The sequence below is a fragment of the Fulmarus glacialis genome, unplaced genomic scaffold, assembly GCF_000690835.1.
Source record: "Fulmarus glacialis isolate BGI_N327 unplaced genomic scaffold, ASM69083v1 scaffold9344, whole genome shotgun sequence".
NCBI lineage: Eukaryota > Metazoa > Chordata > Aves > Procellariiformes > Procellariidae > Fulmarus > Fulmarus glacialis.
Genome location: NW_009207422.1, coordinates 128,511 through 154,715, shown reverse-complemented (window position 1 = coordinate 154,715; position 26,205 = coordinate 128,511). Strand labels below are relative to the sequence as shown.

The following is a 26,205-nucleotide window of genomic DNA, read 5'->3' as shown; positions in this document are numbered from 1 at the left end:
GGGGGGGGTTCCCCTCAGGCGCGAAGGCTCCCGCCCGAGAAGGGGCTCCCGTCCCTCCCCAGGAGTTGCCGCCCGCCACGAGGCCAGTGCTGAAAGGGCTGAGGGAATATTTGGGGGCAGGTGCAAGTGCTCCCAGGTGCTGCCTGGGAACGCCCTACCCACGTACCCTTACAGTTTGAGTTCGTCCTCTGCTCTTTTCTCTTAATTGCCCCCCATACGGCTTTCTGGTTTTAGGTTACAGTTCTAGGCAGTTTCCTTCTTCCCTGTCCTTCCTACCTTTCATCGGTAACAAAACAAACAAACAAACAAAAGCCCACTGCTTTGACAGCAGGGTTTTTTTATACCTTTTTTTTTTGTCTGCCCTTGTGCATTGTTCTGTGTTTTCCTAGAGCTGTCGTCTGGACTGACTGAAATCTGTAAGCCTTGCTTTAGCGGAGACTAGAGTTTTATAGAAGTATTAAAGGCAAGTACTGACTTTTCTCCATTTATTCACCTGTTCTTATCCCCACCTGCTTCTTCATTTGCTCTGCTTACTTCTGGGCAATGTTTCTGCAGGACCTCACAGGGCACTTGCTGTAGCTATATAATGTGGATGGTAAGCATTTATCTTATGAAACATACTTGGTAATTTTTTTTTTTTGAGTACACTGCATGGAGAGACAGACCATTCTGGTAGTTTCTTTCGTGTTTGCAGTTAATGAAAATATAGCTGAAATCATAGTTTTTGTTTAAACAATGAAGATGCACAACTGGTAGAAATAGGTGTTGACTTGTCAGAGTCATTGAGACAATACATCTTTCCAATGAGTGATGAAATTGTTAAGTATGGGAAAATAAGTTAGGGAAAGTATCATTTAGCTGTTTTTATCCGGTTTTCATGATCTTACTTTATGCACGTTGTATGACATTAAACATAGAAATGGATAATTTGTTTAAAAATAGAAAGTGAAGTTTGAAATGGTTGACGTCACAGATATCGGGGCATGGAGAATATGCGTTTATCCTGAGAGACTGAGATTACATTAGCATACCTGACTGCTGGATTTAGACTAGCTGTTAGGAGCAGATTTACAAGGCAATCAAAGTTTGTGTGGGTTTTTTTTTTAATGTCGCTTTTTTTCCTTTTTTTTTTTTTTTAACCAATTAGTGAAATGTTAAAGGGCATTGTTTGGAAGGACCAGAAGGCTCAGTTGATACAATTAACAGCAAATGGGTGGAGAGCAATGCTAGACAAATTCTTATTTACACTACAAATTCTTCTTCAAAGGAAATAGTTTGGTTTGAATTATTGGTAAGTGGATAGGACTCAGTCTAGCGTGAAATCCGTGTTCATGGTTATGGTAATTGGATGTGAGCTATTACATATATGGTAGCATCCCTTTGGATTATATGGGTTTATTGATGTGAGAAAGCTGTTGGAATTTAGCCTGCTCTAGTTAAACTCTTGTAGTTTGAAATAAACTGCACCCATCTTCTGCTGTCTTTAAGTTATAAAGCTATCTTTAAATTGATTATGAAGAAATTTGAAATAAGCTGAGATATAGGTTATATGGGATTTGTGTTCATTTAGCTATGCGGACTTTAAAATTAAATTGTCTTAAAATTCATTTAGCAGAAACACTGTTTTTTGTTTTGTTCAGTTGTGCTGTATATCCATTAACAGCACAGAGGAATCTGCTAGAATGATGAAATTTGAGTACTAGTGTGTGTAGAAGAGCAGGCAGAAAGGATGTGGATAATTAATGCTTGATTTATTTATGTTGATGCGTTGCTTTACTCTCTGCCTCACTGGAAATTTGTCTTGCATATTAGAAAGAGAAAAGGATTCATGGGTAAACAAAAAGCACACAGAAAAAGGGAACTCTAATCTGTATTTAAATTACAAGTCTGTTTCTAAGTAGGAGTTTGTTTCTGAGGAGTTTGGATTTGACATGTTAGAACTTGCCTTTGGTGGACTTCCCTGGCAGCCCTGGCAGCCCTCTCGTGGGTACTTAAGGATGTCTTATAAGCTAAGGGTGCATTTTCCCCAAATGGTGTATGTTTAACTTTGAGTATTACAGTCTCAGTGTTTAACAGCTGTTCTTACAAGAAACAAATATGCTCTAACAGCTATTAAATGTATTTATGTGTTTTCTCCGAACAATTCAGGCTTTTGATCACCTTCTGTCTATCTATATCAGCTGTTATCTATAACCTGATGCTTTTTTTTTTCCACCCAGTATTACTGTATTCCTGAAACTTTGTAGATGTTTTTACCTGTGATACTACCGCAACTTTTAAGTTACCTCTTTAAATATTTGCTTCCAGTGGAATGTGTTAAAGTTTATTAAAAAAAAAAAAATCATTTATATGAGTTAACTACTTTCCCTCCTTGAGCTTGGTAAGCTGGCTTCAGTCATTTACCTCTATTTTTACTACTAAGTTGTCTTTGGGCTACATCAAAACCAGTGTGTTATCCCTGCCTGGCTAGATGCGCTAGTCCTGCTAGCAAACATTCACCAATGGAAGAACCTTCTTCTATTCAAAGCTAATAGAATCTTGTTTTATCTTAGAATGTGATAAAAGAATAATTGTTTTGAAATTATAAGAAAGAATAGAGCACTTGTTTTTTCCGGCACAATAAGAAACATGTTTTGTGCGCTCATCTGACATTTCTGTCGGCACTAAAATGTCATTGCTTTTAGGTTCTGTGGCACCAGGTATTTTAACTGTTTCTAATGTGCCATTGACACACATTTCTCCTCATGGACAGAGGCATTATTTGGACACATTTTAACTATTAATGGTAATTTTCAGGTTTATGTGCGAACAGGCAGCTGAGCTTTTGCTCTTGAGCTCAGTTATACTTTTGATGTATTTCAAATACTAAGCTTCTCCACATCATTTCAGTTAGGTCCTGCTTTCAGCTGGAATCTGATAGCCAACAGTTGAAGAACAGTTTCCAAACGTCCTGTCAGCTGTAAGTCTCTGGACTATAAAGTTTTTTTTCCTTTTCCGTATGCATCCCAGCAGCACAAGTAAATGTTCAGCTTTGGCACTGTGCTTGAAATTGAGTGTTGGCATGTTTCTTCCAGCAGCCTGCTTAGTCTGTACTGGTTGTACTGCAAACATTCTTGCACAGGGAGGGTATGGATGTTAAGCTTCAATTTGGACTCCGTGCTGTATGAACTTGCTTGTTGGAAGAGTGTTTTACAAGCTGGAGGAAAAAAAATTGTCTTTAAAATACCACTGTCTTGAAGTTTTGAGAGTAGGGAATAACCCTGCTCTGTGAGTTATCGTATTCTTTTGTATCAATTTGTATATCACAGAAGACATTTATCTTTTCAAATCGGTTGAGATGGTTTGACTTCATAGCCATTGATACAATTTTCTCCTTCTCAGTGCTTTCTATGGGTCTGGTTCAAGAAAGCTGTGTTTTATTTAACATTAAACTGCTTTCATTGAACTTTAGGGAATTGCCTAAATGAAACAGACAAGTAAATCTTTTCCCTGGTATCATAAATGTAATAAAAAGTTTTTCTTTCAGTTTAATTTAGAGTTGCTCTAGGATTTTTATTGGCACTTCATATAAACAAGTTCTGTGCTCCACTTCTCTCCTTCTATACACTAATATTTTTGGATTTGTAACAAGTTTTTACTGTTTTAATTTCAATCGAATTCCCATTTCAACAGGTTGCTAACTGTAGACCATTGAAATTCTCTTTTTTAGAAGAGATTATACTGAGAATCATGAACATCAATGATTTTTTAATACTCCCAGGCTCAAAAACTGGAACCTCGGTGAGATTAAAAGCAAAGTAAGTGCATTTTCTCTGATTGTGATAGAGAGGTTTTTTCATCATTTTTAATAAGTTTTAATGCAACATTAAGTAGAAGAGCTTATTCGTGTAAGAGCAAGAAGAATCATGATGTGTTTCTTTTCTAGTATTTTCCCTACGCTTTTATCCTTAAGCCTTTCTTTTTTTAGGCTTTAATCTATTTTCTGAGTAAGTTAGAGGTCTTATAACTGTATATCTAACATATATACTTTGTAAGCAAATAATACTGGGGTAGTTTATTTTAATATAATTAGGCAACAAACCTTTCTGAATACAGACACAATTGTATCAGTTTTATGTTGGACACTCTAAAGCTTATATTGGAGTAGCCATATCACTGTCAGTGTACCCCTCTGTAATGAGAGATTCTTGGGTCCAAGGAGTTTGCACCTGACCTGCCCTAAATTTTCCAGAACTGTTTTCAGTCTTGCTAGGAGATAGAAGGCTGATGTGTCTTTAATGACAAATTTTTCAACTTTTTTTTTCTTGCTGCTTTAAACTTCTTCAGGTACCTTACTGACTTTCATGTAATTTCTAATGAATATTTTACTACTTCTCCAGAACTGTCAGAGAGTTGCAGTTGGAGAAAGTGCAGTTAGAAACAGAAAACAAAGAGATGGAGAAGAAGTTACGGCAACTGCAGTCAGACATGAGCAGAGAAAAAGAAGAGAGAAAGTAAGTTAAATTTCTGTTTAAAAAAAAGGAATCCAATGAGATGCTCCCTCCAAACCTCCCCCTGTCCCAGATGGGGTCTCTTGCAAAGTTTGGAATTCACAAGTGTTCAGTCTCCCCTCCCCAGTCTTTCTTCCCAATGATAAACTTGCTACCCTATGACTTTCTTATTTTTAAATTCCCGTGTGAATTTTTTTTTTGTTGTTAGAAGTAAACAAACGAATCCTTCCTGGCAGGGATATTCCTTCAGAGGCAGAGATCCCTTTTGCTCGTTTATTTCTTCTTCTCCCTTTTAGCGTCTGACTGGATTTGTCACCTTTGTTTTAAAGCAGGAGACAGAAAGTAGTTTCTTTTTTCCTATTTCAGTCTTGTTTCTGATGTTTCTGATGAGGATGCTGTTCTTCATACTGCTTTGATCCTGTTTTGCATGCATCTGTGTAGCTTCTCAGAAAGACATTTTCTGTATGATGGAAACACGGCTTGGAAAGTAAGCATAATGTAATAAAGCAAGTGCTAGGGTGGAAGTTTAAATCTCAGCTCTGTTACTGGCTCACTCTGAATGTTAGCAAATCTCTGCAACATCTGCTTCCATTTCTTTGTACTTCTGCCTGACATATTTTGTCACTGGAGACACAAGTGCGTTGGATACCTTAGTGCCGTAGTCTTGGTAATGCCAAGGGCCTGCTGTTTGCTCTGTAAACTTTTGCTTGAGCTGCTGAGGCAGTGTTTTCCAGATACTGTGTGGCACGTTTTTGCCCATACTGTGCTCATGCAGTTGTTCTTGTATTGTTCTCATGGCCTTGTACCTGATAGTGTTGTTATGGTGAGTTCAAATGACAGGAATCATTGGCATTTGCACCACTGGTGGGAAGATCATCCCTCTTCCCTCCTACGTATTTTCCTTACCCCTTGTTTTGTATGCTTTAGTCTGTTTGGCAGTATGGTTTTCTGTAAAACAAAATAGATCAGTCATTTGCATACTTGCTAAACACTATGCAGTAGTGTATTATGCAGTGTGCTAAAGCTGAAAATCACTGTTTAATCTCCCTTAGTCTTAAATTCTTCCCCCAATCTACCACGTCCGTCATACTAGTCAATATCTAAACTGATATTCACTGAAATCTCAATTGTAGGTATGTGTTCCTGGCTTATTAAAAGATGCTGCATTTTAGCTGTGCTGGCTGAATGCCCTAGAGTAAATTGGGACAATGAAGACTTATCTAAAGTGTACTTCTGTTGCATTTTTATTCTTCTAAAACCAACCTTAGAGAATTGATGGGATTTTCTTACGTTTAAAAACTTAGACCAATTTGGTCTAAAAATAAGTTCTTTCTTATATATTTGGTGGTTTTACTACTGTTAAAGTAGATGTGAAGCAGGTTTCAATGGAAGGGAGGTGTTTGTGTTTCAGGGAATTGATGATCCTATAGACAAGTACTTTATTTTTGTGATGCTCTGTTCTTATTTAAAAACCTGAAGGAAAACCTTTATGCTTCTTTTGCTTACAGAAGACGTAATTTGTAAGTTCTTTCTTGCTTTTGGTTCATAGGAAATCAAGTGTTTATTACTGGAAATCTGGACAGGCAAGACCAATGACCATCCAAGCCCGAGTTTTGTCACAAAGCAAGGAAAAAAATAATAAGGTAGTAAGCTATATTTGAGGTAAAGCTATTTAAAACGAAACAAGATTTAGAACATTTATGACACAGAACATGGGAATTTTAAAGACTGTAAAAATAGAAGGTTAAGCACCTTCTGAGTAAAATTTCTGATTGTTTATTTTTGCATGCCAAGCTTATGTTTTCCTGTGAGCTGGACGAACATCAAGTTCTGTTTCGTGATCTGTGTTTTTTTAATTGCAATAGATAGCAAAATATCATTGCTTCTACAGATTTAATATTGTAAGAGTCTAATTTGGTAGTGATGGAAGTCATCAGGAGCCTGTCTTTCAAATTAATTAGGCCTTGTCTAATGTCCTTTATGAATCTGAAATACAAGGCTTCACGTGAAGTTTTGAGTACAAGTTCTCTATCTTCATAGGTAAAAGCTATGGAAAAGGCACACCACATTAAAAAATACTACAGTTAAAGTTTTTTCTTTAGCTCAGTGACTGCATAATGGTATCTGCATTCACAGTAGAACTCCCATATGGCTCTGTGGTTCATTCTCTTCATTTATTCCCCCCCCCTCCCCCCCCGCCTTCTATGTTTCCTATAATCTTTCTTATGATACTTCTGGATTTCTTTCAGTAAGTACAGAAGGAGGTTGAGAACCCAACTTGCCACTTGGTCCACAGTAGCTGGGAAAGTCCTACGTTCATCCTCTGAGGACTAATGCAAGTTGGTCAAGTGTGGGTTAAACAGATCTTTGAAGCATTCTCTTGGACAGGGACTGGACTCAGTCCATTCTCTTGGACTGAGACTGAATGCTTCTGAGTGTTTTAAAATGTGGATTAGGTTTATCAGTTGACTCTTGTTCTATGACATCCTTGCTCAGACCTAAAATGAGGGATGTAGAACTTTCCTGCTAAGTCATTGAAAAACTTGTTTTCTTTTTAATATGTACACAATGGGGTATTTCCCCCTTGTTTCTTTTTGGAAATGACTAGGGCAAATTTGCTGAAACTCTCAAAAAATATTAAGGATAAGGCAGACATATGGGAATGGTAAAAGTTGGTCAAATTTGTAAGTAGCTGAAGACTGGACCTTGTAGTTGGACCTTGTCCAACTGTAATAACCTAGTCTTAATATTTCATTCTCTGGTGAAATAAATTCATCATTTTAATAGCTTCGGCTCTTGTCCTTGAGGCTTTATACATCATGGAAACAAGCATTAGGTGTATCCATCATCAAATAATGTTCACGAGTGCTGTTAAAATACCAATTGCAATAACGGAGCTTATGTTCTTTACTTGTTCCGTGAATTAGTATGAAAAAACTGTAGGGGATCCCCAAATCCAAACTAATTCAACTTAGAGATACTTCCTCTTTCCTTCAGCAGACATTGATGTGTCTGGAGAGGCATGCAAATTGGACATAAAAGCAGTTTTCTCTTACGATTTTTTTTTTTCTGGAAGCCATGCTACGTATGCTATGTTGAAATGAGAGCTGTTAATTAAGAGAGACCATTTGAAACTGGCTGAAATAAAGCTTATATAAGTCTGAAGAGAAGAACACACAATGACAACTTCAGACTAAGCTGTCGCAATTGCTATTCGAAGTCTTTTGAAGCAGCAGCTGTTTGGTGTGAAGGTCTTCTCAGGCAACACACTCAGTTCCAATAAAATTGTCTACTTGCCTGTGAGTAGAAGAGAGGGTCAGAATGAAAAGATTTTCTTTAACCCACATCTTTCTCTTTCCCCTTCTCTGAGACAAGTAACTCAGAGCTGTTATTACTTCAAAGACTTCAGATTTTAGTTGTGATGGCCAAGGAGAAGATGAATGGGGCAGAATTTTCAAAAGGGCAAAATTAAAATGCCTGCAGATGCATAAGAGTGGGGGGGGAATGAGGGTGCAGTGTGGACTGTCTGCAGGGAAAATCTGAGGAGCAAAAATGCTGAGAATGATCAGTTACTGGGGTGCTAGATCATGGAAGGGTAATGAGGAGAAGCAGAAGGAAAAGAAACTAACACCTCCCCCTCCAGCCCCCAACAAACTATAGGTAGATACAGGTGCAGATTGTATGTGCAGTAGACTTCACTGGTTGACATTTGAGCTTAAGTCACTATGGTTACGAAAATTCTGCAGGTCTATGCTTGTGGAAGACACTTGCTACGTACCTGGCTGGGCAAACAAGGGCAATGTCATTTCATGAATGGGGAGGGAAATTGGTCACAGACTTAACAGCTGTCATGAACAGTACATGGAATTTTCTCTTTAAATACATGCTTACTTGTAACAGTAACATTTTAATTCTATAAAAGTTATGCTTTTATTAATTTTCATTTGCACCTTAGGTTTCTTTTTGATATTCATACTCCAGTACCTTAGTTTTTATATATATGTAAATATTCTTCCATATAGGTTTCTTCTGGAAAAGTGAAGTTGCAAATACTCAAAGAACAAATTCAAGGTAAAGACATCTTTGTTAACTAAATAAAACCTCACAAACTTGTGCTAGAGTATCTGATTCTTGGAGGTTGCTGCAATTAAGCAATAAAGAAATCAGAGACTGGAGTATCGGGTTTGGGTTTAGGTGTTTTGGTTTTTTTTTTTCCCAGAGCCAGTGAAAGTACCATTTAAGCACGAAATGGCTCATGAAAAATCTGAAGTGAAGGGGATAGCATGTGGACTATGTGAAATTAAGAGTGCACTCCTGGTAAGTAAATGGTTTAAAAATTACTCTATAGCAACAGAATATAATGTGTATATATAGTAGCTCTGTGGCAGTATCTAGACACATATTATATAGTGTAATATGTTGTAAAATGAATTACCTTGGGTTTGTCCAGGCTATAAGCTGTGTGTGGTCTGCACAGACAAGCTGTCTGACCTGGAATTCACTTCCAGGCTCCTTCATGAAGAGACCTATATATGGAAATACATATGTGCATGCCTAAAACACAGGTGGTGGTCTAAATATTATATTAGTTTTCTGTATGTTAGCTTTTCTGTACAATGCAGTTGTATTATGGTAGTCTATAGGTGTTGTCATACTAGCCGCCTCTGCTCCTTCCATAAAAAGGAATCATTTTGATGGCAGTATTGCTACTTTGAAATTATAAAGTCAAGGAGCTCATTTGAACTTTTAGCCTTAGCTTTTCTGGTGAATTGAAGATTTTTAATACCTTATTTTTGCAGTTTGTTCTGCTGGGAAGAATAAGACTTCTCTAAGATGGTCAGCTGGAGGTACCATATTGACTATTAAGTGTGCAGCAACTTAAAAAGAGGAAAAAATTACTCACATATTTGAAATTAATTTGATCCTACTTTATTTAAATATCTAATCTTGCTGGAATTGAAATTAAAGTAACAGTTTTTTTCACCTGTTTCCCAAAATATATTGGTGATACCCACTTTAATTCTAGGATTTCTTGCTGTGATAACTACTTAGTGCACATAAGATAAAGGCAGGTTTTATATGCTGATCTCCCTGAATGGCAAGGAAACAGATTAAATGATTCTGTCATCAGAACTGTTATCAGTGCTTTAACAGGAAGTTTCTTTAGGCTGAATTTTATTAATTTTCCCAGCATGTGAATGTAACTGAAGAAGACTGAACACTACCATATGATGTATAGTTGCAGGCAAATAGGGCAAAACTGAGTGGTCCATGAATATTTTGTAATTTTAAATACTTTGATAAGCACCAGGGCACATTCTTAATTCTGACTGCTTTCTGAGCTCGTACTTGCTGGCTGCGTTAGAGTGGAAATGAGTATGAGGTGATTTGTATTTAATAAAGAGATTTTGCCTTTTAGCAAGTATAAATAGGAAACCTAGCCTCCAAAATATGATGTAGCCCCATACTATTGGATTTTTGAAGTAACTTGTGCAAACAGAGTAGTTCTATTGTTGAATAAGAAAATAACATTTTAATTCTAAAAAAGTAGCATCTTTCTTTTTTTAATTCTAAAAAAGTAGCACCTCTTTTAGAAAGATTCCCCGCCCTGCCCCATAATACATGCCACGACGTATTTGTACTGCTTTTACGGCAAATTAAAGCCGTTGGAGCTGCTAACACTCAAAACAAAAGGAACAGATATTTTATTTGTGTGTGTGTTTTTAATGGTTTTCCTTAAGAAAAAAATACCTGTGGATTTTAAATTTCTGTTAAGATTACCTGGCATAAAAGCCACCGGGATTTTGCTTCCTTCAATTTTTTTTTTTTTTTTTTAAATTTTATTTTCCCCTTCATGTCGTTAGTGCTCACCGAAGAACTAATACCCTGTCTGTGTAGTAAAGCTGAACATCCCCAGCAGCGCAAAGGGTGTGTATTTCCTGCGAGCTTTTGATGTGCAAGCCCATCTGCGCTGCCAATCCCTATTTTTGTACGAGCCTGTACCTAGTTTTGCCGAAGCTGCTATAGCGAAGCTGTTGAGTACTCTATGCAATCGGCTGAGCGGCAGAACAGCTCCAGCAGCGCTCGCTGCCTCTCCTCGGCATGTATTTGTGCGAGGCGGCGGGCAGCCTTCCCCGCAGCGAGCCCCACAGCGCCGGCCCTTTCTTGTGCCTCGATGGATTTTATAGTTATGCACACCTCATGGAAAACCAAGTTAAATTGAACCAGTGGTAGTGTTACGTGGCTGGAAATATGTAACAAATTGCTGCGTTTTTACATAGGCTCTTTGAAATATTTTTACTGGTATATTGTTTGAGACTTTTCCAAGTTGTTGGATGTCAAGCATTTTAGGGAAGAAAAAAAAAAAGTGTAAGTATTAAAAGTGGCCAAAGGTGTGTTTGTTCATTCATCAAGACAATTATATACCCTTACAAGATATTTAATAAGTTATGTTACTGGTAATTTAAATATAGTTATAAGTAAGCTTGAAACTCTGAATTCCTACTTATAATTATGTCTGTTCTGTCAGATGCCGCTTTCAGCATTCCTGATTCTTTCATACTTGGATTCTGCTCACAAAGGAATAAGCTGATGAAAGTAAAACATTATATAATACAGTGGAGACTTAAGTTGTGTGTAGTTTTATTTAGCTCAGTAATATTCAGTTTCTAACATACAACTTTATGTCGCATATCTGTTAAGAAACAATAAAAATTTTTTAATTTTATAATTAGAGTAGTAGGGATTCCTCCTAGAATTATTGTGTAACACTTAATTGTAGCAAACTTAAGTTTCTTATGTGTTATATTTGATTGCATTTCATAATTGGGTTGTAACAACTCTTTTTTTGGGCTAAATTGTACATGCATTTTGGATTTTATCTTTTGGACAAAACCACTGTTTTTGTTTTCCTAAGGTTATTCCAAATTTGATTTTGATAAGTGCCATGATTTGCTGTTTTCTTAATACCTTTTCAAATATATATTATTATGCTTGTTTTCATTTTCTTTCATTCCTACATTAATGATAACTGTTTTATAGCTGGACTTAATGAATCAAGGAGAAGCCGTGTCAGGAACTTTTAATGAAAAAAAATGTTTGGATTCATGTCATTATTATGATTACAAAGAATCAAAGTTAGTTTATCATGAAACTGCAAGCTAACATAAATATAGAAAATGAAGATAGGGCCTTGATTAAGTGTAAGTTCATTTAACTGTTTCAGATCTGAGTTGAGGTTTTCCTGAAGGCAAATTTTACTTTTTGATCATGTTACTGGATATGTCATTCTGTTACCCACTAAAATTTATTTGATTATCTCATTCCTTCTTCCCAGAAATATAATCCTTTTAGTACTGCAGTAAATTGTCAAAGCTATTGGTCTGATAAATACATCTTTGTCAAAATGATCCTTGCTTATAGTATGTTAATAGAAAGATTACATCATTTGATGGAAAAACTTCAGGTGAGAATTTAAGGCAGTTACAGAAGGATAACACCATCCTGTGAGTAATGAAAAGCCAGCAATAAATCATCTTTTTGGGATGATGTGTTATCTCCTGAGTTACGCAGTCGATATAAAAGTTTTTCCATGAGCTGTTTTGCATCGATATAAAAATATTCCACTACACACATCTAAATGCAGACTGGTTTTTTTTTTTTTTTTAATAGACTGTAGCAGATCTTTTAAACCTAGAACTGAAAACTGGGTGGTAACAATAGTAAGATAACAGTGATAAATCTTGACATTTGTAATGCATTCTCTTTTAGACAGAGAGAGAGAGATATTTTTAAAGGGATAAGCCACTTATCTCAGTTTTCGTGGTAAACAAACTGGATTGAGATGTTGGAATTTATTGTGGGGATTAAAGGCTGTACAGCAGTTCATTGGAAGAATACAAGGATTTGAACCGAGAATCATGGAGTGCTGTGATCACTTCATCTGCATCAGGAGAATTCCACCTTAAGTTGTCTTGATTCTCCCCCCCCTTTTACTTGTCTTCTTCCTTATTCTCTCCAGTCCTACTCTGAAACTAATTAGAAACCTCCTCTATTAATAAAGGGAGCTAACAAAAGGGTGCAGAGAGAGATGCCTATGTTGGTTAGGCATCGAAGTAGGAGAAAATTAGCATCGGAGTTCAGCTACTGGGAATTTTAATATGAGGCCAAAACAAATAAGCTTTGCAAGTATTCTCTAAAATCAGTTTTGCAATTCTTGCTTAAGTATCTTGAAGCAATTGAGCAAAATCTCAGTGAAGATGTTGATGTTGTTTATACAAATAACACAGCAGGGTGAGCCTTTCAATTATCGATCTGCTATTATATACCGTGTGTCAGAGTACCAGAAAGAACCATACATAATGCAACTATGCTTGCTCAAAGAGAGCAGATGTATGAAGCTACATCACTAAAATTATCTCCTTCAAAGGAATGTGACTTCTGCTGAATTCTATTGTAACGTTAAGGTTATTTTGTTCATGTAGTGAAAAAGAAATCAACACAATCTTTAGCTTCGTACTTTGAATGCATGTGCCATAGGAAACAGAATGAGCCAAGGAGAAGGGCAATTACAGAAATTCCCCTCTTTCTCTTTAAGTATATGTTTCTGTGATCTCTGTGTGTGTTAGCAACATGTTGGTGATGTTGGAGAAAAAAGAATTGCTATCAATTATGGATGATTATGGACTTATTAGGTTTGAGGAAAAAGACAAAGCACGCATGTTCGTACAGTAGACTTTGAACCTTATTCATCCTGCATTGCAGTATAAGAATCGGAGGAAGACTGCAAAAGGAAAAAAAGTAACCGTTGTTGGAAGCGGTTAGTCTCTGTGCATACTCACTGGCACGTCACAAGTACTATTTAATGTGCAACCAGCAACTACAAAGTCGCTTGGTCGATTATAGTGTAGAGTAGGTGGAAAGGAGGAGATGTGAGTACATTCTAGTTTTGCAATGGCTGCTTGACATATTTGACTCTTTCTAATTAAATTTTCTGCCCGTACCTTTACTGCTCTTGTGTTTTCGTGGTAAGAATGTGTTCCTTGCTTGAGGATTTTGTAGACAAAGGATCTTTCCTTTTGGTCTCTGTGCATTGGGAGGGGACATAGGGAAAGGATGAACATAAAATATTTTTTGTTTTTGCTTGATAATCATTCAAGAGTTGACAATCAAAACCTTCATATTACATTTCCACAGTAGTTTTCTTTGTTCTAATGAAAGTTGCAAATCAGTGAAGTCCCAGCGTGAGTAAAGCTGTTATTCTCCTTCTGTAGCTATTTTCAGTCAAACTGAAATAGTTCTTTATAGTTTGGACTTTCGTGAATTATTTTTTGTGTGTGAATGGGTATTCCAGTTAGTTCCTTAAATGAACATTTTCCTCTTGTTGACCTCTACAGATGTGCTTCTGTCTACTGAAAAGCTTCAGTAAGCAGAACTTCATTAAAAAAGTACATAGCTCATAAATTTATTTAAAAGATATGTGCTGCATAAAATGCCTCACTTAGTCTGTCCTGTGTAGTACCTAATGGAATATTCAGATTATTGAATTTTTGCTCACACATTTGCACACTATTGATTATTGAAATTATTATGTGCTTATGTCACCATCACTCTTCAATGTCACCATTACTTTTCAATGTGTGGTTACCTACCTGCTTTTAATATGCTGTTTGGTGGAATGTTTGAGTATGTTTATAATAAATTAATGGTTTCATAATGTTTCATTAACAGACAGAAGCCGATATGCATGTTGGAAGGTTGGAGGTCGTTGATCACTTCATCAAGGAAGTAAATCTGAATGAATCGAAAATTAATCATGAGCAGAAGAAAGTAAATAGCAAGCATCAGGTCACATCAGACAAGTTTTCATCTCTCCTAGCATCAGTAGACAGTGCTGAGGTAGTGTACAGTTTGGAAAAAAAACATTCTTTTTGTTTAGGATATCTTAGGTAGAGTGGCCTTAGGTTTTTCAGCAGCGTGCCAAGTGAGGGATCAGGCTATCAGACTTGCACAGCCCATTGACCCCTATTCATGTCCTATACATCCATCCTATACATAGGAGGGGGGCTACTGCTTTCTGCCTACTAAAAGCATTTAAGTTAAATGGTTTTTTTTGTGTGCTTATATGAACTTTTGTGGGGTTTTTTTATTTTGCTTTTGATAGAACATTGCAATTTAGTTGTGAGCAAGACCACAGAAAAATTGAGTGATCTTGATTATCAGGGTAGCTAGACTAAGCCCAGAAAACAGGGTGCTGCATTTCCATAGCTGATACTAAAAATGCTGTTGCTATTGTATGTAACTGGGGAGAAGATTATCATCAGAAGTGCTGTATTAATTGTGTTGCGGCATTGATTTAGGAACTGTCCTCAGAATCAACCTGTACAGGCCTTGAAGATCAGGACAAAGGATTATTGCTAAATGGTATATTTAATGAGGAGGAATCTGCAAAGTCTTTTCAGGAAGCTTTGCTTCAATGGAGAAAAGGTAATCATGATCACAGAGAACAACTGCATGCCAGTGAGGTCCTATCAGGTATGTTTTTTTCTGTTTTAATTGCATTTTAAAAACATTAGGAGCTATTTTGCTGAGTTAACAGGTTTTTGATTAGTGAAGGTAGATTTCTGTTAGAATAATAAATGTTTCTTGTTAAGTTTTCTCTCTGTGTTCCTTTATAAATTAACAAAAACTCTGAAGTGTTTTTTTTTTTAATAACATGCAGATTAGTGTTTACCCCAATTCTTGTAAAGAACTGTGGTGTTGGCCAGATTATTTAGCTTGTGTCCCTCTAATTTTCTACGGCATTATTTCTCATGTGAGACTTTAATATGAACTGTAATGCTCAAGCATAAAGTCGCAGCTTAACTGAGAGCAGGAATTTGCATGGCTCAGGATTTCGTATGTTGTATCAAAGTACATTTTCTGCTTGTCTTCCACAGGCTTTTAATATTTCTTTGTCCTAGTGAAAAGATGCAATCAGTTGAAGTATGTATGGAAAAATATGAAAAAAACCCTCTTGTCTTACTGGATTTGCGCAAGATAGTCTCTTTCCTCTAGTCCATGGATGGTGTTCGTTCTTTGTGTATTTTTGTACAAAAAATATTATACTGATTTCTTTTTTTTTCTTTTCTTCTTTCCTGTGATATGGTGGGATTTTTATCTGTGGTGTCATGGATTTCTCCCCCCCACCTGCAATGTCGTAATCTTCCTTTATGTGGAGAACTGTAATAAATGAGTTTTTACTGGCTACCCCCACTACTAACGGTGTTGTATAAATATGATAGTACTGGCCATTTAGATTTTGGAATTATACAAAGACAGCTAGTCATAGACCACTAACGTGACATTCATTCAAAGGTAATGTAGTTAAATAGCAAGTTTATAAATCTGAATAGCTGTATACATTTTTTTTTAAATAATTCTAATAGAATCTGTGGGAATTTGTGAGGTACAGACCAATCTTACTGTTGTGAAGGAACCTATCCAAATTGAATTCAAGAAGGATGGCCTGAGCTACATGGAGAAACTCTTGCTTAAGAAATACAGAAGGTATTGTTGAAGTTGCTGGTGATGAAAGAAGTAGAAATACTTAATAGCATTAACAAAAATCCCATTAAGACTTTTTAAATATTAGATATATTATCAAGAGTTAAGGTGACTGTGTACAGAGTACTTTATGTTAATAAAATAACCATTATAACCAGACTTGATGACTTAATATGTCAGAATTACTGCAGAGGTAGTATTTGGAGAGATTCTCTTTGCTATCACTTTATTGTAGAATATGAAGACTGGTAATGATACTTGGTTGCTTGATTTTGGGGCATTTGCTACAGGAGTTTATTATAGAGAAAAGGAAGTACAATCTTCAGGATACTTTTATAAGCATTAGAGTTGTTTTGTTAGTCCCTGAGGTGTGAGGTCATCTTAATGAAATTAGGAAGAGTTGCTGCTTTTCAGCAGTAGTTAATACTGCTGCAGTAAGTAGTGTGGTGTTTTTTGTTTTTTGTTTTTTTTAATGACTGTGATATAAAAAAAATGATGACTTTTTGAGATTGATTTGTTTTCCTTTTTTAGAACTCCTGTTGATCAAATTTCTGGTAGTTGCATTAAAGATTTAAGGCCTGTGCAAACACTGAGTATACATCAGGCTGTCATTGGAGGAGGGGGAGAAGGAGGTGATGATGATGGTGATGATGTCGATGACTTAACAGGTGTAATAGATTTCTGTTTATTGAATCTAACTATTAAATACCTTTTCTTGGGATTTTTTTTTGCTATGATTGCTGAACAGTCACTTTCTTTAAGCAGAAACTGCTTAAGTATGTAACAATAATGAAAGGAGAAATTTATGGTACTTCATAATACTTAAAAAGTTTAAATTTTTATAAGTGTATCTTGAACAGGAAAAAATGAAATGCATCAAATTAATTATATTTCGTAGCTGAAGAGGTGAAGAGATATTGGACATCTGTTTTTAGAGAGGAAGTACCCAACACTGTTTCTGAAAATGCAGAGCCCTCTTTGAAAATTGAGTTCCTTGATGATGTAAGTATGTTATAAAGGACTTAATGAATTTTCACAGTGATCTGAAATGATTTGTTTAAATGTTGATCTGTTAAATATTTAAAGTAGCAACAGTTAAATAATTTCTAACTCAAAAAAAAAAAAAAATTGGTGCATTGTTTATCTTTTCTATAGAAATGTGGAAAATTTATCTTTCCAAAGGTTCCCTGTAATTTTTTCCTGTTGTGTCCAGGGACCCTTACTGTATAGAAATTACACAAAAATAAAATCTGCAGGCTTTTAATCACTGGAGTTAATGTTTTTTTGGAATTTTAATCTATTGCTGAATATGGTTTTTTTTGGTTTTGTTTTTTAATTAGTCTTGTGGCAAGGACTTGGAAGAATCATCTAACTTTTTGGTGATGGAAGCTGGGGCTATGGGAATGAATAAGCAAGTAAAAACTGAACCTCGCTCAAGCAGTGTGGAAGGTATCAGAAATGCAGAGATTATTTGGAAGAGAAAAGGGAATAATCCTGTCTTCTGATTTAGTTGCATTCCTAAGAAACAGGTGCTTTTATTTGCAGACAGTCATAGTTCATATGAAAGGGGCGAATCCTTGATTGTAAATTGTTTGAAGGCATGGTTAAGATACATGTCTTCTCATTCTTGGCGCAAGACATAGACTGTGCCAGTATCACGACATTTAGTTGCTGCTTTCTTTTGCTTTTCATTTCTTCCAAGATCCTGTCTGTGATTGCTGTTTTTTGTCCTTAAAAGTTTTCATTTGAATGACCTAATGATTTGATGACTAGTTTGTAAGGCAGTCTAAGAACAGTTTGGTGGTTAACAGGCATATGACACGTTTACCATTAAAGTTAGTGAATAGTAAGTTTGTGTCTTCGACTTTGTCAGTGAGCCACCAAGGTAATATTAATTGCCTGTAACTAGAGAGGCATCACTTTGAAATGTCTTTATTTTGTTTGTTTGATCACTCCAATATGTTAAACCATGTAAGATACATTTCTTTATATGTATATGTCCTGAATTACAGGCAGAATTTCTCTTTTGTATGCTTTTATCTCAGTAGGAGCAGGGACTAGCATACAGACAAGTCTGTAATTGGTCAGTGTTATGTACTTTTAAGATACCCTCACTCAACTAATCTTGTAATTCCAGGCGAAACTAAGAGTCCTAATAATTAATGATACATGTGCAATTCTTCTGATCTCCCAAAATTTATTTATGATGAGATGTCATCTGTTTTTGTTATATTGTATTCTTCTGGTCTTTCCTCCTTCCTCTGTTTCAAAGTTGTTCAGCAGTTGCAGATCAGAAGGACACAGTACCGGGTCTTTTGCCAAGAGAAACTGTAGGCATAATGAGAAAATCATCTTGTCATTTAACTTCCACAGCTGACACTCAATATTTTTTACCTTTTCCTCGTGACAGAAATCCTGTTTCTTCTAAAGAAATTTCTCAAGGTAAATTTTGAAAGTTATTTGTACAATATACATAAGTGTATACAGTTTTATCATTCTCATATGGGATGTGGTAGTCAACTACGATGGTTGTCCGAAAAAAATAATTAAAGATCGTTAAATTATGTACCATTCCTTGAGCTATGCAGGTCCCTTGACCACAATTTGATGGGCAGTGCAAGCTATTTTGAAATGCTAGGAGTCCGCTGTGACAGTAATCTCACAGCTGTGAGTTCATATTTGAGGAAGAGACTGCCCCAATATGAGTTGTATACTGAAAACAAACCCATTATAAAGCAGATGAAGTGATCTTACAAATATATTAGTTTATCTGTACTGTATTATATTTCATGTATGGCACGTGTCCTTTTTATGTAGAAAAATGCTTTTATATAGATAGGTTGAGAAACTGTGTACATGATTACCTGTTCTGCATGAAAGATCATAATTTGTGTAGAAGTATTCCAGTGCCTGTTGCATGTCAGTGAAATCACCATGAAGGTTTGGCAGCTTTATTTTTGGCACTCTTAAGGGGTCCCAAAGATCTTACCCTGTGTCCTAAAATTATGTAAAATATATATTGTCACTTTTTTGATATTAAGAAGTAAGTTGGAATGTAAGGGTACTTAATTTCTTATTCTTGCAAGTACCAAACAATTGCTCCAGCACTTCAGAACCTAGCACTTGTTCCCTTTGTGCTTAGTTCAAGAAACTGCTTGTTTAAGTCTTCAAATGTGAAAGAGCAAACAAGAGCTGACTAATGAGGTGTAATTGATGTGCTTCTTTAGGCACAGGATAAAAAATAAAATCATTCACAGAATGATTCGCAGAATCATTCACAGCCTGATAGTATGCATTTCGAACCATTGTACTACTTTTAAGGAAATTTTATGAAGTTGCTACTATTGCAGGTCTTACACTGGCACTGATTAGGTTATAACATTCTAAATGTAAAAAATTACATTAGCATGAAGAAGTAGTTGGAAATGTGTTAAGACTGTTATCAAGATCTAATGTTTTCATAGACAATGATGTGCAGGAACATACGCATTAGATATGGAACTGGTACTACTACCAGTATTAAGTCTAGTCCATGTATCTTGGCATCTCTGGATATCAGGCAGGAAGCTGATGAAAGTTAACTGTTCTTATTTGTAATTTTATGGCTTAGGGATAACTTCAATGGAGGTTTCATATTTTAAGTTCATGAAGAAAATATAGTAGACTTGCAGGTTATAATTCGTAATAATTGCCATTAAAAAAAAAATTCCTATTTTCATGATTTTTTTTTTTGTACTCTTGTAGAAGAAATGGTTGTCTGCAGTCTTGAAAGAAATGCACTGCAAATGAAGAGTGTTAAACTAAAGACTGTGAGAAGGTCACTTAGCTCCTGTAAACTACCCGAGAAGATTTCTAACCCTAGTGAACTAATGAGTGACAAATATCTCCTTGAGACACAACTGCAGAAAACCAATGAAGATTCACAAGAACTGGACAGTGTCTGCAATAGCCAGAGTTTGGTTTTACCTGTAGTTACAAAGTCTTCAGTGGTAAAATATTTTATCTTTGATTGCTAAAATAGATGAACTGTGTTGCTTAACCTACTTTCCCAGTTTAGCATGAGGCAACATACCGTGTTGCTGAATTAGTGGAGATAGTGATAGTTGTATGGTTACCATGAAATATTCTACCACTTTTCCCCATTCTTCTTCAGACACTCTCTCCCTCTCTCCCCCAAACAATCAAGAGTATAGTTTTAATCAGAGGATTGTCACTGCCTACCATATTTCATCTGTAGGGGATGAAGGCCCCTACAGTTTGTATTGTCAGTCTTTTCTTCTTTTAAAAAGCAAAAGAAAGAACAGACTGGTCTCAGAGGGGAAAGGAAAAAAAAAAAAAAAAAAAAAAGGTGTGTTGGGGGAGAAGGCAGCTCTTCCATGTTATTATCAAGGTCACTTCACCTCTCGGTTGAATGCCAAAAATTGTAGATACTCTTATCTAATCTCAATTATTCAAATGTTCTTTTGCTGAATATCAAATTGAAAGCCAAAAATCATGGAGGAGGTTGGGACATTAGATTTGGATTCATTGTTAAACAGTATTACTTTTGTTGATGTACACAAAGGTAAGTGAAAACAAACAAAGAAAAATGCTTTTCATGTCCACGTTCAATCAGTGGAAGAATAGACTCAACCTCTCACAACATTAGCAATGGAAGTTGATAGGATTTTAAAGCATATACCATGCAAACCCATCATCCTTATGAGTATCTATTACACCAGGCTATCAGAATCATTCCAAGTTTTATGAAATAAGCATTTTATTAATATAAACTTGCAAGGGCAACTTATGAAGTTTCTTGTTTCTTTTCCTATTTCTAATAGCTTTGTATTTTATTCAAGTTACAGGATGTAGCCAAAAGACAGAAATCTGTTTCTACACGGTATCGGGGACTTGAAGGTTTCTTTGTTGTAGGTGCAAACCCTAAAAAAGTAATGCTTGAAGCACGTTCTTCACCGTGTGCTGACTCTAGCCCTATGGACAGTAGTATCCCATTTCCAGGTAATGGCATATGAATAAAATCCTCAAACAATATACATATTTATGACTGTTGCTGTAAGACATCCTTCTCCTCATGTAACTTGGATCTAGCTTACTTTTAGAAGTCACTTTGGGGTAACAGTCATGCCACACACACAACTGGTGCTGTGGAAGGGTAAAATAAACTTACTACCTTGAGGTAAATTACATCAATGTAATTTACATAGATTTATATGCTTCTTTATATCCCCTGAGAATTTGGTTCCAGTAGGAATTTCTGCTTTTCTTTGTGCATAATATACATCACAAAAAAATGCTTTTAATGGTGTATATGAAACAACATGTGAAATGATTGATGAACATGAATATTAATTCCATCAAGTATATCACTTGAATTTAATCTTGTTAGTGTGTTATATATGATTTTCTTTTTTACATTACGTGTAGAAAATTTGTTGCATGACTTCTTTAAATCACACATATTAAATGCAGCAAAAATAGTAACAGTAAATGCATATTAACACAAAACCTGCAAATAATTTCCTCTAATACTTTTTAATTTCAGGAGACGGAAAATGGGTTACTGAAAGGAGCTTGAGTGAATATGCTGATGATTCTGTAGTTCAAGGTGTCTTAGAAAGTCAGTTGAATAGACCTTCAGGTGGTTTGGCGACTCAAAACAGAATTTCTCCCCTGATGGTAGCATGGAGGTCATACCCAGGTAAGCATAGCAACAGCTTTGAGGTCCTACTTTAACAGGTTAATTTTTCTTATGTAAAAAGTAGAAGTGCTGCCTGTGATGATTCTGTTGAATTTAGGTCATTTTTATATCTTCATCTATGTATTTGTATTTTGGGTATAACGGCTTATATACATGACGTTGTTTTCATAAGAATGGGCTTTTGAGTTAAAAATTATCTCCTTCCAGCTGTCACTAATAGTCCTTTTTATTGTGCTTAGTTTCTACTCTTGCTTCTACTCCATTACTCCCCTCTTAGCTTGAATATTTATTTAATAAACTCTCTAGAACAAGGTTATGTATTACTGTGTGTTTTGCAGCATCTAGTACAATATGGTTTTGATCTAATAAGAGATTTCTTCATGCTACTGAAATAAGTCTTATTACATGAACTGTAAGAAACAAGTAATGCATAACTGCATCTGCACTTTTTAGTTACTTTTCTCAATTTCAACTGTCTTCATCTCAAGGAATGTAGCTTACATTATTTCTCTCGTCTTAAGCAACCAGATTGGCATTTTAATTTTAAAAACGCTGTGTGCGGAAATTGAAACTGTCAATTTTGAATCCCAGAAAAATATTTGAAAGTGTCTATATTTTATTCATATTGCCTTAAATTAAAAAAAGACAGAACCAAAGTTTTAAGCTTTAAGTTTAAGCTACACACATTCTCAGTCTTTCCCCTCCCCCAAAATTTTTGCCATTGTACGTAATATTTAAATCAAATATTTTTTTTCTGAGAGGTAGCCCTGAAGTATTAGGTGCTACTTCCTGATATAATTGTAAACTCTTTATTAACATTTATTAATTCACAGTCTGAAGCAAAATTAATAATCTATTCAGGTCAATTCATAATTTTAACTGCAATCGATGTCATTAAGGAACTAAAATAAAATTCTCTTTATGTGTAAAATCTTGAGTTATTAGAAGTTGTGACCTTTTCTGTTATTTCAGGGAATGATTCTAGAAGACCTTGGTCAACGAATATGCTACACTGTAAACTGACGGGAAATTGTCCAACAAACACACATCCAAGACCGAAGAGTTCACCTGTGCATACGTTTAGAGCTGATACTGAGATATCAAAACACAAGTGCCTTGATGTAACTGAACAGGTTGAGTATCTTTGGGAATATGTTGCTGACCAAGAAGCCCTACTTACTCTGGAAAAAGAATTACAAAGTTACACAGGTAAGTAGCAATACTGCTTTTTTTTCCTCATGCTTACAAGTAACATAATGAAAACAATTAGCTATTTCATTTGCATTCTTGGATCTGACTGATTTTGATGCAGAAATGTACTAAACCATTTGATGATGCAAGAATCTTTTGTGCTTGAACAGTGATTTATTTCCATTCGATCATACTATATCCTACCCTTAATTTGGTAGAAGGAAACTGCTTCACGCAACTTTAAGTTTTTTATCCCTTGCATTTTGTTGAAAAAAACCTGCAGGATGCTAGGTACTATTTCAGATCATAAATTTCTTTTAAATAGGCATCCTTTCCTTGGATATTTAATAATGAACGCCCCAGGTGTCGTTAGAAGCTAGAAGTGTTTTGATGCAAGGGTAGCAAGAAGGGGAAGAGATGGACAGGAAATCTTATAAATCTATCCTGACGAGAACTGCCATTAATAAGGCACAATAGACATGGTATTACCTCTTATTTTGGGTTTGACTCAACCCCCTTTCCTCTGTTTTTTTGAGGGTGGGGGAGGTGGCAGGTGGGCAAGATCAGTTGGTTATGGTTGAACGGAATGAGTGAGTTCTGGTTTTGTTCTTTGAATACAGGAAAAAAAAAATGATCGGGATGCATCTGTTCCATCTCAGTGAGGAGATAGGTCAAGTGCCTAAGGCACTTTGTGCCGTAAGCAGCCTTCATGGACTGCATCTCTTAGGCTGTAACACGGTCCCTTCCTTCTGAGTTGCTATGGTGCTTTTATATTGGCAGGTCCTGGCCATGATGCATCTTCAGTAAACAAAAGTAGTCTGGATTCCAGAGTGTTCTACCTTTTAAAATGTTTTTACCTTAGGTTGTGCTGTATTTTTTCACACAGCTCTTCTCTGAGGCTTCCAAATACCACATTTCAGGACAGCTGTCCTTCCGTTTTTGATACATACTCATCAGAACGCATGTGTTTGGAAGAATTGCCCTTGTTAATGCTTGAAGAATGAAGATCCATGCTGAATATGCTCAGAGGAGAATAGGGAGGGAAGTTATTGTTAAACTGTCCCATTCTTTCTCTCCCTCTTTGTTCCACTTTCTTGGAATACTTTTCATTATTTAGAAGTTCATAGCAGAGACTTAGAGCTAGCTGGGAAAATAGTAACATACTTGCATGTGTGTTGTATAAGAAGCATCGACTGTGACCCCAGTTGATCATCTTTTTGTATTGGTGGATGTGGGATATATCCTGTTACTCCATTTTAAATATGTACTACCATTAGTGAGCTACCCAAGTTCTACATTTGCTACTGTTTTTTGAGGTCACATAGGTATTAGTGGGCCCTATATATAAGGTTTCATATTGTACTGGCATAAACATCTTAGAAACAAACCCTCTCCATTACTTCTATGATATAGGAACCATATAATAAAAAGTCGTAATTTATTTGAGGGCTTGTAGCGACATCCTTCATCAGCTAGAGTTGTTTTGAGACTTTTAATGGCAAGTTTTTGTTGATACTGTGAAATTCTTTAAAATTGATAGTTTAGATACTAGAAATGACCTAAAATATTTCAGGTCCTGAAAAACGTTACAGCTTAACTTCTGAAGATGTAACCTCCTCCAGCAGACACTCAGAAAAGATACGTGGAAATACTACAGATTTCCATAAAAACCTGGAGCTAAAAGACCACAGCAGAGTTGATACTCTCAGGTAAGTTAAACTTAGTCAATATGTTTTTATGATATTGTAAAATGCTCCATATGCCAAACATCTTGCCAAAACCGAAATAAAAACAGTCTTGACTTTCTGATTGTTCTTTACATGCTGATTACAAATGTCAGCATGACCTATTTTGTATCTTGGTGTTCTAAGCCAGTACTCTGACAGCTCAGATTAAGAATTAAGTGATATATCTTGTTGTTGAGACTCCAAATTACAAATTTTGGGATTATGTTTTTTTTAATGCATTAGCTTTTGTTGAACTGAGATTTATAAAGTATGTCTATTACTAATCATCTAGATTCTTTGGTTGAAACATACCTTCAAAAAGAGCAGTTTGAGCAGGTGAGCCAATAACATTTGACTTGCCATGGTCTATGATATATCTGTTATATTGCCTTGGAGAGTAAGGAGATGACTGGAAACAAGGAAGCTCCCCAATTTCTGTCTGTCATTGGTTTCTTATTATGATTGTATAACTAGTAAGGGTAAGTGAGACACTGTGAGGTTAACTACATGCTATGTGAATACAGCTGATACAGAGATTTGCCGTTGGTTGGGGTTTTTTTGAATGTTCATAATATTAAAATTGCAGGTCAGTAGAAAACGAAACAATGTTTGCAAATAGTGCAGATAGTATAAATGAGACCCATTTTCCTAGCTTAACTGTTCTAGGATGTGGGATTTCTCTATTAAGGCACAATAGTGACAGTGTTATTTACCTCCTACTTGTTTAAGAGGTGAAAATGTATGTGACAAAAACTCAGGGGAAAAAATGAATATAGTAGCTTGTAATGTATGTACACTTGCAAAATATACAGCAACAGCTATTTTCATGCCTTCTAGTTCCACGTATGTGAACATATGTCACTAAGGCTTAAAGCAGAGTAGCTTGAGGAATTTGAGCTGCTGAAAATCACTGTGGTATGTTTCTTTTAAGGGGCTGGGATGAAAGCCAAATGGATGGTGAGGAAGAAATTCTGGAGGATAAGCAACAGGTTCTTGCATTACAGTGAACATGCAATTTCTATCTTTGCCTATCATATAAAACCAAGAAGCAGACGAAGAGGTGTCTTGAGTGCTGCTCAAGATACTATTTATTAAGGATTATTTTGTAAAACTGTCAATAAAAATTCTTTAAAATCCCTTGGTTTTGGCTTTTTTATTAATTTGAAGAAGTAACAGAATAAAAGAAAACTGGTCTTGTGCTATTATTTTTTAGGATTTTTTTATTCTTTAATTTTTACTCAATTTACGGTTCCTTGCCTGCAGATTGAATTTTATGTCTCCAAATGCAGTTTTACATTGCCAAGCTGAGAGGTAATGTGCAAGAGAATATTAATGGAGTGTTCTTAAATTGGGGGTCTCAATATGGCCAAGTTTATATGGCGAGATGCATAGTTGAAAGTGCAATAGGTCTAGTATACTTTACTACTCATCATATACTTTACCACTAAGGGACTTTTGCCTTGCAGAATAGAAATTAACAGTTTTACATAGTATATTTTACTTTTCCTGCTATACTCCTTTCTTCTTAATTTCAGCAGGTAGCATATACTAG

General features: G+C 35.8%; 1 protein-coding gene across 1 annotated transcript; it reads left to right on the top strand.

The window, feature by feature from the left end:
- Positions 1-3,729: 3,729 nt before the first annotated feature.
- Positions 3,730-25,660, top strand: ZBBX (zinc finger, B-box domain containing). The gene is made up of 18 exons (XM_009576090.1): positions 3,730-3,797; positions 4,380-4,493; positions 6,040-6,133; positions 8,513-8,561; positions 8,710-8,807; positions 14,220-14,387; positions 14,849-15,023; positions 15,917-16,037; positions 16,566-16,702; positions 16,933-17,036; positions 17,375-17,463; positions 18,289-18,476; positions 19,779-20,023; positions 20,876-21,035; positions 21,580-21,735; positions 22,708-22,944; positions 24,500-24,635; positions 25,585-25,660. Exons 1-18 carry the CDS (start codon positions 3,730-3,732, stop codon positions 25,658-25,660), a joined length of 2,415 nt encoding a protein of 804 aa, XP_009574385.1.
- The last annotated feature ends 545 nt before the right edge of the window (positions 25,661-26,205 follow it).